Source organism: Zingiber officinale, chromosome 10A (genome assembly GCF_018446385.1).
Source record: "Zingiber officinale cultivar Zhangliang chromosome 10A, Zo_v1.1, whole genome shotgun sequence".
Classification (NCBI taxonomy): domain Eukaryota; kingdom Viridiplantae; phylum Streptophyta; class Magnoliopsida; order Zingiberales; family Zingiberaceae; genus Zingiber; species Zingiber officinale.
The window spans coordinates 24,162,089-24,175,828 of record NC_056004.1 but is presented as its reverse complement, the minus strand read 5'-3'; the positions used below and the strand labels follow the sequence as shown (position 1 = coordinate 24,175,828).

Here is a 13,740-nt window from a genome sequence, read left to right as displayed (position 1 = left end):
GAGAAGGATGACACAACAAACGAGTCAACAGACTCGGTGCATCTAAAGGATGAGAAGTTGTGGAAGAGTATACTGGTGGAGTGAGAAGGACACGTGAGGCAGTTTGAGAGATGAGCTAGGGAAGAAGTCTACTCAGGGAGAATATCGAAGTTGGGTTCGGGTGAGCTCAACTCCAAACGGTCGGAAACATCACCAATAGGAGCAAAAATTTAGAAAAGGTCAACTCGAAGGTGACCTTGGAATGAAGGGTTTTGCCTTGAAAACCAGAGGCGCTTAAGTGGACTGGAGGGGCTTCGGGTGATCTGGTTTGCCTCTATTGTAGAAAGGCATGGAGGCACCCCAGTAGACTGGAGGCGCCTCAACTAAAAAGGAGGGGAGGCACCTTGCTTGAACTAAGGTGCCTCTACGCAAAACTCATCCACAGTAATGACTACTCACTAGAGGCGCCTCAGATGGAATTGAGGCGCCTCCATGCATCCAGAGTCATTGGACATATTAGATCTGATTGAATAAGTTTTGTTGATCTGGAGGTGCCTCGAGCTCAATTGGGGCACATCTAGTGCCACATTAGCTAATGATAAAAAGTATTCTAAGAACTATAAAAAGAGGGGATTATTAGAGTGTATACTCAAAGTCTAGCCTTTTGTAACATTTATTTTGAAATAAAGAATCACATTGGTCAAATGTCTACATTTATATGCTAAGTGTAGTTGTTCAATTAATTTATATTGTAGATAACATAGTGTGTGATGTCACATACAGAAGATCATGTTATCAGTTTCTTATAAGTTATAAAAAGTAGCTCACGACTAAGATGGAAAGGAACAAACCATGAGAATAGTCATAGTGTAATTTTGTATTAGTTTATCTTAACTATAAAATTACACTAGTACACTCTGAGTATATTGAGCAGGACCATTTGAGGTAGTTTCCTTTTATACTGACAGTTTAAAAGAACAAGACCTCTGTTATTATGGAAGTACGTGCTCTTAATCATGATATAATAACAAGCACGTATACTTAATATTTATTTCTTTAATTTATCAAAGGGTGTGATTTGGTTCGATAAATCAATAGGCCCGATAAGTTGGAAAATGATATTATTTATATGGTGTGTTGTTGATTATAGAATGAAATTATGTCCTAGGAATCTAGGTTGATGACGTCCCCTTGAGGAGCTCATAAGGATTGTCATGTAAATCCTGCAGGTGGACTTAGTCCGACATGACGATAACGTTGAGTGCTACTGCTCTTGGAGCTAGATATTAATTAAGTGAGTTGTCAGTAACTCATTTAATTAGTGGGCATTTAATATCTTAAACACAGGAAAACTAACACACTCATGATAAAAAGGAGCCCAAAATGTAATTTGGGATTGGTGCGGTAGTTCAATAATAGCTCTTTAGTGGTATGAGTTATTATTGTAGCCTCTTATATATAGCCTTATATCCACCCAAAGCCTAGCCTCTTAGCCCATGCTAGGGGTCAACCCCTATCCTTGCTTGGAGCCCAAGCAAGGGGCCCGCCAAGCCAAGCTTGGAGCTAAGGCTAGGGCCGGCCAAGCCTTGCTTGGTGCCCAAGCAAGGGGCTAGCCAAGTATGAAAAGGGAAGAGGGTTTTATTAAAAATAAAATTTTGATAAAATATTTCCTTTTATGTTTTTATCCACATGGTTTTAAAAAAGAGTTTTAAATTTTAAAATATTTCCTTTTATAGATTTTCTACAAAGGGTTAAAAGAGAGATTAGATATCTTTCCTTATTTATAGTTATCTATAATGTGAAATAAAGATTTTAATTTTTTGACAAAACTTTTCTTTTTTTGTAACCATGATATAAAAGGAGTTTTATTTTTAAATCTTATTTTTTATAGATATCCATAAAAGGATTTAAAAGAGAGAGATTTTAATTTATAAAACATTCCTTTTATAGCCAACCACAAAAGGGATTTATAAAAGAGAGATTTTAATTTTTGTTTAAAAGCTTTCCTTGTATGATTAAACAAGGTGTGGTCAGCCATAGAGAGCAATAAAAGGAAGTTTTATTTTTGTTATAAAACTTTCCTTTTTTGAATTCACCAAGGAATATAAAAGAGGGGGAGAGGGTGCCTTCATGAGATACACAACCTTTTCTATTGTTCCTCTCCTCCATCCTTGGTGGCCGACCCTACCTCTTCTCTTTCTCTTCTTCATTGTGGTCGGAGGCATCATCTCTTGAGGAGCTCTTGGTGGCCGATAGCTTAGAGGTGAAGAAGTAGATAAAGGAGGCATTGTTTTCTAGCATCCCTTGGAGCATTGTGGCGGTGGCCAAAACTTGAAAGCAAGGAAGGGTTTGGTGGTTTTCTTCTTGGTAGATCGTCGCCCACACGACGTCCAAGAAAAGAGGAGGAATACAATAGAAGATTAAGAGATTGTTGCTTACAAAGAAATGTATAACTAGTAGTTTTATTCCGCATCATACTAGTTTTCTTTGTATGGATTTTGAAATACCAAACACAAGAGGCTAACGATTCTAGGTTTCGAATTTATGATTTGAGTTTGTGTTTCTTTTGTTTTTTAGATCTTGTGATTCGATTGTTCTTAATGGTTAAACCTAGGGTTACTATAAGGAGATTAAATGTTGAATTTCGTTGAAAAGTTTTGTCTAGGAAGTGGTGGATGATCCCATACCCAAGAAGGCCTAGTGCCTCGCCATGTTTAACCTGGAAGTCGATCTCTGAAATAAATATTTAATCGAATTTGTAACATGGGTGAATTTGGATTAATAATGTTAAGCATCGTTTGCAATACAAGTCTAAACCTCTAAGAACAGATAAGTTGAATTTGGAATCAATAATATTAAGTACTGTTTACGATTCCAAATTTAGTTTCTAAAGAATACAATAGGTTGTTAGGAATGGTTCAGGACTTGCATAAAATTTTTATATAGGAGAACTAGTACGATATTCCGAGTAGCAACTAACAGGGATGCCCTCTAACTCAGACACAACACTTATATTCAATTTCTAAGTATGTTTTTCTATTTTCTGAGCCGTATATCGATGTATGAGGCTTCTCCACCCTGACCTTGTCGAAGAAGGAGATTCTTGCTAGTGCTTACATCTACTTTGGATTAGCAACCTCCCTGGTTGTGAACCATATAAATTGGTAGTCTCATACTTCTTTTTATGCATTTGTTTTATCTTAATTTACAAGTATGTGTTGGTGTGGTTAGCACTAACGGTCTAACCCAGGTTTTGATGAATGACAAAATAGGTTAAGTTAGTTTTGTTTGTGGTCTAACACTCTAATCGAGTGTGCAGGAGAAGTCCAGACAGGTCGACGGGTTGACCGGATGTCTGGCACGAAGCCCAGCTAGGTCGACGGGCCAACCGGATAGCTGGCACGAAGTCCAAACAGGTCGACGGGCTGACCGGACGTTTGGCACGAAGTCCAGCTAGGTCAACGGGCTGACCGGATAGCTAGCACGAAGTCCAGACAGGTCGAAGGTCTGACCGAACGTTTGGTAGGTAAGCAAAGGTAAGTCACTGGAGGGGAGTGACTGTGAGGACGCCGATCCAACTTAGAACCATTTCGGAACTCTAAGTCGAGATCGTGACTAGATTCCGGTCTCGGAAAGATGAAATCTAAGTCATACTCTTTTTATTTGAATTATGAACTGTGCCAATAATCTGTTTTGCAGGAGATATGAGTGCCTCGGACTAACGTTTTTTTTACAGGAAGGAAACTGCTGAAAACAGGGTCTGGATGCCCGGGAGGTACCTGGGTGCCCGGAGGCAAACTTTTATCATCTTCGCGTCATCGCCACGTGGAGCCTCCTAGTTGGGTCAGCTACATCACACTAGGGTGCCCTGAAGGTTCCAGACGCCCCGAACCTCCTATATAAGGAGGGTCAAGGCTGAAGCTCCAACAACAACTGACAATCAGATCTTCAGTGCTCCTACGACGCTGCCAAAAGCTCACCGACAAATTTCTTTTTCTTTCTGTCTTAGTTTTCATAACTGTCGGCATTTTTTTTTTACTAATAATTCATGTACTCTCGTTGTAATTCTCATTTTGAATTATTAGTGATTGCCCACCGAAAGCATCTTTGTGTGCGGGCCTTGGTGTAGGAGTCGACACAAGCTCCGAACCATGTAAAAATTACTTGTGTCATCTCTCTTTATTTTACTTTTTCCGCTGCGTACTCCCATTAATTTTTAAATCGATATTCACCCTCCCTCTATCGACTTTCACGATCGAACAGTATGTACTAACTAAAGTGCAAAGATCTAGAAAGGTACAACTTTCTATTGCAGACAATTTGCCCCTCTCTTGTTGGTCAATGAAGATCCAACAATATGTATCAAATATATCAATTATATATCACATATATATAACTATCACTTTATACTATCAACTATTGATATTTACATAACTTATTGGGTTGTTAACTCATTAACATATATACATCATATGCATATCACCCAACTTTACCTTTATCCACATTAACCTTGGAGTGCGTCCAATAAATTAATACTTCAAGTTAAAGCTAACCCATTAATCATAAAATTATATTTTAATGGTCTGAACATGTCCAATGTCAAGTTAGACTTGAAGAGAGTTTAATAACTTAAACAAGAAAATGAACTCTAGTTCTTATTATCTTAATGAAAGGTGTAAACTTTAATATTTTACAAAAGGAATTTCATTTATTTAGGTCTCAACTATTCCATCAAGATACAATCATGGTACAAATATGGCATGGTATAAACATGACATGACATAAACATGGTAGAATTATCATGGCATAATTATGGCATTATTGTTTTGGGATAAACATGTTTCCATAATTTGAAATTTGGTTTCCATAAACCGAAAATTCCATAATTAGAATTGGAACAATTAGGTAAGTTTCAGAAATTTCAAAATTTAGATTTAGGAAATAATTTTCAAATTTGGAAGTTCTCAGATTAGGAAACTATTTCCAAAATTAAAATTTCCTAATGGATTAGGAAATTATTTTTAAAATTTGAATTTTCTAACAAATTAGGAAAGAATTTCCAAAATTAGAATTTCCTAATTTGACATGAAACATGCGGCTAACACCATTGGTGCTACTCAGCACATCTCTGATCCTTTATGAGAAAACGTACAAAAAACAAACAAGATCTACAATCTATGTCAAAAACACAAGAAACTCTAATACCACTTATTAGAGATTTACGTAAAAAAATTACATATATTTTATGATAAAACACATAGCGAAAGTGAAAAAATGAGCTTCTAAAAATATGAAACATCGCATAAACCATAACGACAAGACCATACATGTGAAGACATAGTCATAGATCCAAAATAGTTTAGGAATAATACCTTTCTTATAACCTATAGAGGAAAAGACATTAATACACAGACCTCACAATATTTGTCTCTATTCGTATCCACGCCAAGTTTCCTTCAAGACGACTTTGCAAAGCCACAAGTTTCATCTCCATTTTAGTACTAGCCAAAGGAAGGATACAACATGATCAAAGAGAGAACTCCATGGCATGAATTGGTGACCAACGGTAAAGAGGAGTCGATGATATCAATTAGAACAACAAATCAAGGTTGTTGTCCGGTGGAGTTTGTTGTTGTCTAGTGGTTGTGAGACCGATGGGCGGTGGCTGGTAGCCGAGTGGCCGGAGGTAGCAGGTGGCGCCAGTGGTGGTCGGTTGCGACAGCACAAGAGGTGATGACTCCTTGGGTCTCGACAGTGATAAGAGATGGAGAGGATCAAAGAAGAGAAAAACCTAAACCAAAGATTAATTCTCTTAATTTTTCTCTCATGGAGAGGTATTTAAACATCTCCATCCAAGTTTGATAAGCAAATTTAAACTTGTACCCAATAAGCAAAATCAATCTGCTTGCAATAGGCTTGGTTCAAAACCAAACCAATTTGGTTCATAATCAAACCAATGTTGCATAACTGGGTCCAATCCGCCTACAAGAGGCATGACCCATTAATGCTCCCGGCCTGACAAATATTTTCCATATTTGTCCTTCATTTAGTCCAACCAGAGTTGCTCTCTCTCTATCTGAGAATCTTATTCTAAAACTTATTTTATATCTTTTAGATATACTCGTAGTGTATGTGATCCAATATGTTCTCGGTTATGTTGGTAATCCATAATTAACTATGAATTATGGATCGATCATAAGTGACACCTAGTAGTACATCATTATCTGCAATTGATCAAAAAATCACAATTGACTTCAGAACCAATTTTGAATCCTTCAGCAGCTATATTTATTAGTATATTTGTTCCTTTCACTCATCTTATACTCACTTAGTTTAGAATATATTTGATGTGTCAGTCCCCACTAGGTTGACTATGTTACACCTAGCCCAAGTTTAGTTCCTTGTTTTATGGATTCAAATTACTCAAAAAAAAAAACATATGTCTAAGAAGATCATCTTCTTGACATGTTTGTTTTGACCAAAGAATTATGAGTAACAATCTTAACAAGAAGTCATAGCATATACATCTCCTTATAAAAGAAGTGATGAATCCTCTATTGACTATTCAAACACCTTCGAACATATTGACTTATACCAGTCATCCCAGACCTACACCTCCTAGGAGATGTCATGCCAAGATGTAAAAGTATAAGTTTTCATAACCAAGATGACTTCAATATCCCAAGTCTAAGAAAACTTGCACTCGAACTATAATGTGATCTTCATCATCATACAAAGAACTACATGAAGTCTCATAGTAGGTTATATCTAATGAATTAGTTACCCATAACTATTATTCACATGTTAACTCAAAACATCCCTATATTTTTAGCTAGCAAGGATTGACTACTTGGATAAACCAAGGAGTATAACATGTACTAATCTCATAGAATTGACGATGTCCAATCTCATCAATTCATCGACTAGAAAAGATTTCAATAAATACATAATTACACATGTTGAGATACCTCCTAATTATGATCTAATCATAATTTCTCTCATGTTATGCATTGTATTATGGACTTCATTAATTGAGTTTAAGATTGAATCACATACATATCGAATGCACACTAAACTAGTGAATTTTATTTATCAAATAAATAATATAATATTAAAGGCAATTGCCTTTAGGACACTCTCTAATATAACATAGAGTTTTGATTTGATATATTGTATGTCATGTAGTTCAATCTGAGTCAAAAGTTATGGTCTCTCAAACTTTATATTGGCAACACATTGTTGTTGGTCTTCTAAATATCAGCAATAATGTGTTACTGACCTAGATTTTGAGAAATCATAATTTTTGATTCAAATTGAACCATGATAAACACAATATATCAAATAGAAAATCTCCAAATGAGCTTCAGAGATCTTCACTACAACAAATATGTTAAAAGACAACACTATAAAGACAACGATTTTCGAAGGAACTGTTGTTAATTTGATAAAAGACAACGATTTTGTCAAAAACCGTTGTCTTTGAGCTTTAAAAAAAATAAAAGACAACAGTTTTGTAAAAACCGTTGTCGTTGAGCGAATTATTTTCTAATCAACAACGCATTTTACAACAGTTTTTTAAAACCGTTGTTGTTTAGCGCATTTTTTAGAGGATACCAGACACAGTGAAATTTCTTGGCGCGTGTTTTCCCTCCCCTTAGTCTTCGGGAACCCTAGCCTACGGTGTCTTTCTCCTCTCCTCATCACGCTATCTCTTCACGTTCCCTCTCCTCACAAAATCTCCTCTTCCTGATCTCTTCACACAATCTCCTCCACTCACACGTTTTTGCCTACCACCCCTTTGCACGAACCCCTCTCCTCAAAACTCCTCTCTGCCTAAACCTCTCTCGCTGAACATCTCCGACGAACCCCTCTCCTGGAACTTCTCCTTCGAACTCCTCTCAGACTAACCCTCTCGTGGCTCATCCTTTGCTCCTGTCGACTCGTCTCTCACTCTCTTGGCTGTTTCCTCGGTGATCAAGCAAGAGGCGGCATGGGATTCTTTAGGAGCCTCACCCGACTGCCCGAATCAACTGGGTTCAGCTTCAGTTCCACATCCAAGCAGGTCACTGAGGGCGTCGACGCTTCCAAGCAGACCGTCATCGTCACCGGTTTGTCCATCCCTAGGATCTGGAGAATCACTCTTTGAAAATCTGTTCTTGCTTAAGCGAGCTTGGCTTTTTTCGAACTCTAGCTTGATTCGTGTTTTGATGCACAGATCTGATTTGTTTCCGACTTGATTTTGGTGCCTAATTCATCCAAACTCCCACTCTTTCCTCGCTGCTCGTTTGGTGATGGCTCCTTTTTATATTGAAAAAACTTTTAAAATGTTAATTCTTATTTTAATTTACTAATGTTGTTTGCTGATCGCTATACTAATATTATGTCAATGAATGAGAATCTCTCTTCTAGATTTTGCTGATCGCCTACACCAAAATTCTGGATTCTTGCATTCATTTCAAATTGCTCGAAGACGGCAAAGAGATCCATCGCCAGATCATCAGTCACAGGTATTTCGCCGGAAACTATTCTCTTCTCGAAAAGATTGTTCAGATGTACATATCATGCGGCGAGATTGAGTCTGCCTGTCTCGCGTTCGACGAGTTACTGCAACCAAGTGTCTTCCTGTGGAACGCCATGATCAGGGCTTACGCTTGGAATGGGCCCTTTGGTCGTGCCGTTGAGCTATACCAGAGAATGCTCGATACAGGAATCGAGCCGAACAAGTTCACATTTCCGTTTGTCTTGAAGGCTTGTTTAGCTCTGGAGGCGCTTGCGGATGGAATTCTGATACACGAGCACGCCAAGAAGGCAGGGCTGGAACTGGATGTGTTTGTGTCTACTGCTTTGCTCGACATGTATTTGAAATGTGGCTGCTTAGAGGATGCACACGAGGTGTTTTGCAGAATGCCCCAAAAAGATGTTGTTGCATGGAACGCTTTGGTCTCTGGTTACGCACTGAATGGGAGGTACCAAGGAGCACATGTCATCATTGGAGCAAGGAACATGGAAGCTGCCAATGTGGTAAAGGAGAATATCCAACAGAGTATTCCATCTGCCAAAGTTGATGTCTCAGAGCTTGAACTTAGCTCACAAAAGTCTGCCCGAGCCTTCGCAGACAGATTCATTGAAAGGAACCTACCCCTCAACGTCTTGATGTATTCACATGCTTCTCATGTTCAAATGTTGCATGCTTGTCACTTCCTTCTTCTTTTTCCCCAATTTTTACATCTTTAATTTGTCATCAGAAACAATGCTGGCGTGATGAACTGTCCTTATAAACTCTCAGAAGATGGTATAGAGATGCAATTTGCTACAAATCATCTGGGTATATCTCTTACTTAATAAATCAATTTCATTCCCTAATACTCTGCAATAGTTTTATTGGATTTTTTTTTTGACCAAATTATCTTTAATTCTCTAAATTCCTTTTGACTCCAGGTCACTTTTTGTTGACAAATCTTCTACTTGAGAAAATGAAAAATATAGCAAAGGAGTCAAGAATCGAAGGGCGTATTATGAATCTATCATCTGTAGCTCACATTGGGATTTGAAAATGGTAATAGAAAAGATTGTAAGCAAGTTCATTATGCGTCTTCCCTACTAAATCTATTATGCCTTTATGGTTTTTATTATGCCTCTGTCCTTTATTGTCGCAACAATAATTTATTATTACATTTATGTACACTACATCATTGCAGAAAAAATCAATTGTTGTACAACAAAATTTGGATCTTTAAACATGAATCTGCATCCTCAAAGGAAAAGAAGTGTTGTCCAAAGAAATAACTCAATTATTTCATCAAGTGTGCCAAGGTCATTACATCTACTGTACTGTTATTGTAAGCATGCTCTAAATGATGAAACAAATATATCAATGATTTGTGAGCATGGTTTCTTTGACGATGATTATGAAATCCTTGTGCACCTTGAAGATATCATTCCTTTTTATCATTTGGATCTCATAACTGCAAATTGTATAGTAATTTACATGTGGTAAGTCTTCTTATTCTATTTGTTTACCATATAAATTGTATAAACTTTATTAATTTAGCATTGTAACATTCTTCATTTTGAAATGGTAGACATCTTTATAAAAAGCTAAAAACATATAACAATGTTCACAAAATTAGATTTGTGAATCCACAGATTATCCCATATGTGACTCGACTGGACAAAAATAGCAAAATCGAGCACTTGAATAAAAGATCTAGTGTTTTGGCAGATAAGCTGAGTCAAGCATCAAGAAATCAACTAATTTTAGTGCCACATAATGTTGAGTAAGTAAGACTTATAATATCAGTTTTAATTTATTGTTTCGAGAAATATGCATGCAATAATTATGTGATTTGTACATAGTTATCATTGGATTCTCACTATCATTGATCCATATAAGGAGACAGTTTATTTGTTGGATTCGCTTAGTCATCGCATTCGTGACGAGGACTGGAAATACGTAGTGGATATGTGAGTACATATTTTAATTTTGTTAAGCATTTTTTTAATCAGTAAAACTCTCATATGTCCATTCTTATTAATGTATAAAGGAGCATAAGATTGTTTAATTCAAACAAGGAAAAAAAAGGGGAAAAACATGTTACATGGAAAGTAATAAAGGTATGCATGTCTACTTATGATTAAATTATAAACAATTAAACATGTATATTAGACATTTACAATTTGTTTTTAACATAGGGTCCTCGCCAACCAAATTCGAAACAATGTGGTTTTTATGTGATGAGATATATGAGAGATATTATTGAAGAAGTGGAAACTATCGAGAGAGATTCACTTCGATCAATAGTAATATTTGACATTCAATTCTCAATCTTCTTAAATATTTGTGTGTTTATCATTTTGCACTTATCATCTTTTGATTATTTTTTACTAATCTAATCTATGTATTTGATCACAGCTCATCAAAACGTAGTACTCTATAGAAGAAATTGATGAAGTACGTTCCGAGTGGGCAGAATGCATACAAGACTATATTTATGACTACGTATGTAAAATCATACAATGACTTGATCTATTCAGAAAGTATTTGCATATAATGCAAATTACATAATCTGATCCTAACAGATATGCCCCTGGAAACATCATAATTATTAAAACTTTAGTGTGTAGGACATCCAGGTAGAACATCTCTATTTTATTATTATTCTTATTCTGGAATGCATGAAGTGATTTCCAACATCTTAAGATTTTGAGATGTTCAAACATATATATCATTTGCTGGTAAACACATTTCTGTAGGACTAACACACTTGTCAAATTATCAGTTAATTTAGTTTGTAGTGATTGTAAGTTTAGGTGGTAGTGATTATCAGTTTAGAAAATCATATTCTGGATTGCATAAATTGATTAACAGTTTAGATGGTTTAATGGATTAGTTTGTTCTTGCTTTTTTATAGAAATAATGTTGAAACTAGTTTCGTATACTGCTTTGTGGTTTTTATGCAAATTGCACATCTTCAAGCTTTGAGATCTTACTAGAGTGTTGCTGCTGTAATGTTGAGACATGTACATGACTTCCTCTATGATTCCCTCTTTCTGTTGCTGCTGTTAGCTATTCGATCTAGTTGCTTTCACATAATACATGGTTTAAGATATAATGTTAAGTTTATATATTCATCAACTTTTTTCATGCTCACTTACTTGACTACTCATGAAAATGTGAAGCGACAACGTTTCTCGTGCTTATTTGGCCATTCTTTTACTTCAACATTTCAGAAGGTCTAGATTTATGTACGCACTTCACAATTTGGTTTCTACTGTACAAAAGATGCAAAGCTGCAAGAAGTTTATAATTATTTATACATGTTGATAAGTTTTCTACTTTTGGGGCTTGTTTGTTTCATTTATCAATTTAGTTTGTAGTGGTTTATTAGATTTATCCGTTTCAATTATCAGTTTGCAATGATTATCAGTTTATACATGCATGTTTCTACTTTTTTCTATGGCTTTAACTAAATTTTATTTTCAGAAAAGGGAGAAAGCTGGGTTTGCAAGCTAAGTCTATGAAATTCTGTATGTAGAAAAAGGACCAGTACGTGAAGATTGTTGCACATCCTGATCACTTGATCTATTCAGAAAAGGACAAGTTAATTTGCATGGTTGTTGTCTGATAAACTTAATTTTGTGGTCTCATCTTTTGTGATGGTCATGAACTTGTGGTAATGTTGCGATAGCTTGTAGTAATTGTAGAAGTTTATAAACTTAAGTGAATGTACATATATATTGTACCATTTTTTGGTTGAGACAAGATGTATAAAAGACAACTTAATGTATATATGTTGACAACGGTTTTTGCTAATGTATATATATATGTTGTACAGGTTTGTGTGTAAAAATATTATGTTGAGAACAGTTTTTGTGAATGTATATACGGGTTTGTGAATGTATATAGACAATAATTTTTTAACCGTTGTGAAAAGTATGCAAAGGATCAATGGTTTTTAAACTTAATTTGGAAGAAAGACAACAGTACTGTATTTGTTGTCAAAAGCATATCTGCATGCGATCCAAATTATTGCAAAACTGGCAATTACAACGGTTTTATATGTTGCAGAACTGTTGTCTTTGGTATTAAAAAGACAACGCTTTAAATTCGTTGCATGACTGTTCTCTAATGTGGTCAAAGACAACGGTTTTAAACCGTTGTCTTTTACTGCACATTTAACAACACTGCCAATTACAACGGTTTAAAGAGCCTTCGACAACGGTTTTTAATCGTTATCTTTTAATATTTTTGTTGTAGTGCTTGGATTAGAGAACCTAGAGATGCCCAAATCACTCCAAACAAACTCCTATATGCTCGATTCAGTCTCCTTATTACACTAATGCTGTCAAACACCATCGTGATACACTGTATTGAGAGCATCAATTTTTTCAACTTGATTCATGTATGATAAATGATATCAAAAGTGCATTATAAGGGTCACGATGATCATACTTGCTAACTGATACCACAAATGAATTTCTTGGACTTCCATTTTTCTGAAGATATCAAATTTTGTATTTTTTGAATAGCTAAGGTTCATCAGCCAATTTCATCCAATATAATAGTTATGAGCGTCAAATATATTGAGTTCCAACCGATTTTACAATTAAGCATCCATTTTTTAGCATGCATATTGTGTACTATAATCCGTGCCACATTATCAAACTTTTGCTCTCTTTTAGGAGTTGGTCTCCAATATATGACACTTTTATGAATTTTCTCAACACTAGGTGAAATGACTTCCAAACTATCTTGGATAACTAATTAAATTCAAAATATGAGAAGCACAACACATATGAAATAAATCCTCCTAGCATAAGTAGAATGATCAAGCTTATGCAACACATAGTTCATAAGAGAATCATTAGTGGAGTAATTATCAATGGTAATGTTGGATATGTTCCTATTAATATTCCAATCTGTTAGTTCCTTGTGGCCGGCAAGAGGGGGTGAATTGCCCTGCACAATAAAAAACAGACACCTTTCTCGACTTTAGAAATAATAATAAACCACTTTATAAACAGAATTAAGAAGCTAACTAAAACGGAAGAGACAAATCGTTTACTTGGTTTGTAATCAGGGGATTGTTAATTCAAGATGTTCGAAAGCTCACTATAAATCTCCTTCAGGCAGAGAAACCTCTTACAACAGTTAAAGTACTCAATTACAAAGCTAAACAGAAGAAGAATTGTTTACAAGTGTTATTTTTAGCTACTAGGATCAGGGTTGTATTTATAGCCCTGATCGGGATGCCTAGAAGC

At 35.7% G+C, this 13,740-nt stretch overlaps 1 protein-coding gene across 7 annotated transcripts; it reads left to right on the top strand.

Moving 5' to 3' along the window:
- The first annotated feature begins 7,632 nt into the window (after nt 1-7,632).
- On the top strand, nt 7,633-12,296 carry LOC122026990 (pentatricopeptide repeat-containing protein At3g16610-like). Of its 7 annotated transcripts, none has more exons than XR_006124235.1 (7): nt 7,633-8,087; nt 8,195-9,134; nt 9,225-9,304; nt 9,418-9,535; nt 10,202-10,256; nt 10,380-10,443; nt 11,963-12,296. XR_006124235.1 is itself a non-coding variant. In XM_042585767.1 (5 exons), exons 2-4 carry the CDS (start codon nt 8,530-8,532, stop codon nt 9,528-9,530), a joined length of 798 nt encoding a protein of 265 aa, XP_042441701.1. In that variant the 5' UTR covers nt 7,633-8,087; nt 8,195-8,529; the 3' UTR covers nt 9,531-9,535; nt 11,963-12,296. The 7 variants fall into 7 exon arrangements, 1 of the variants encoding a protein (XP_042441701.1); XR_006124233.1 differs by having other exon boundaries at nt 7,634-8,087; nt 10,126-10,256; XR_006124232.1 differs by having other exon boundaries at nt 7,634-8,087; nt 10,126-10,256; nt 10,336-10,443.
- Nucleotides 12,297-13,740: the final 1,444 nt, after the last annotated feature.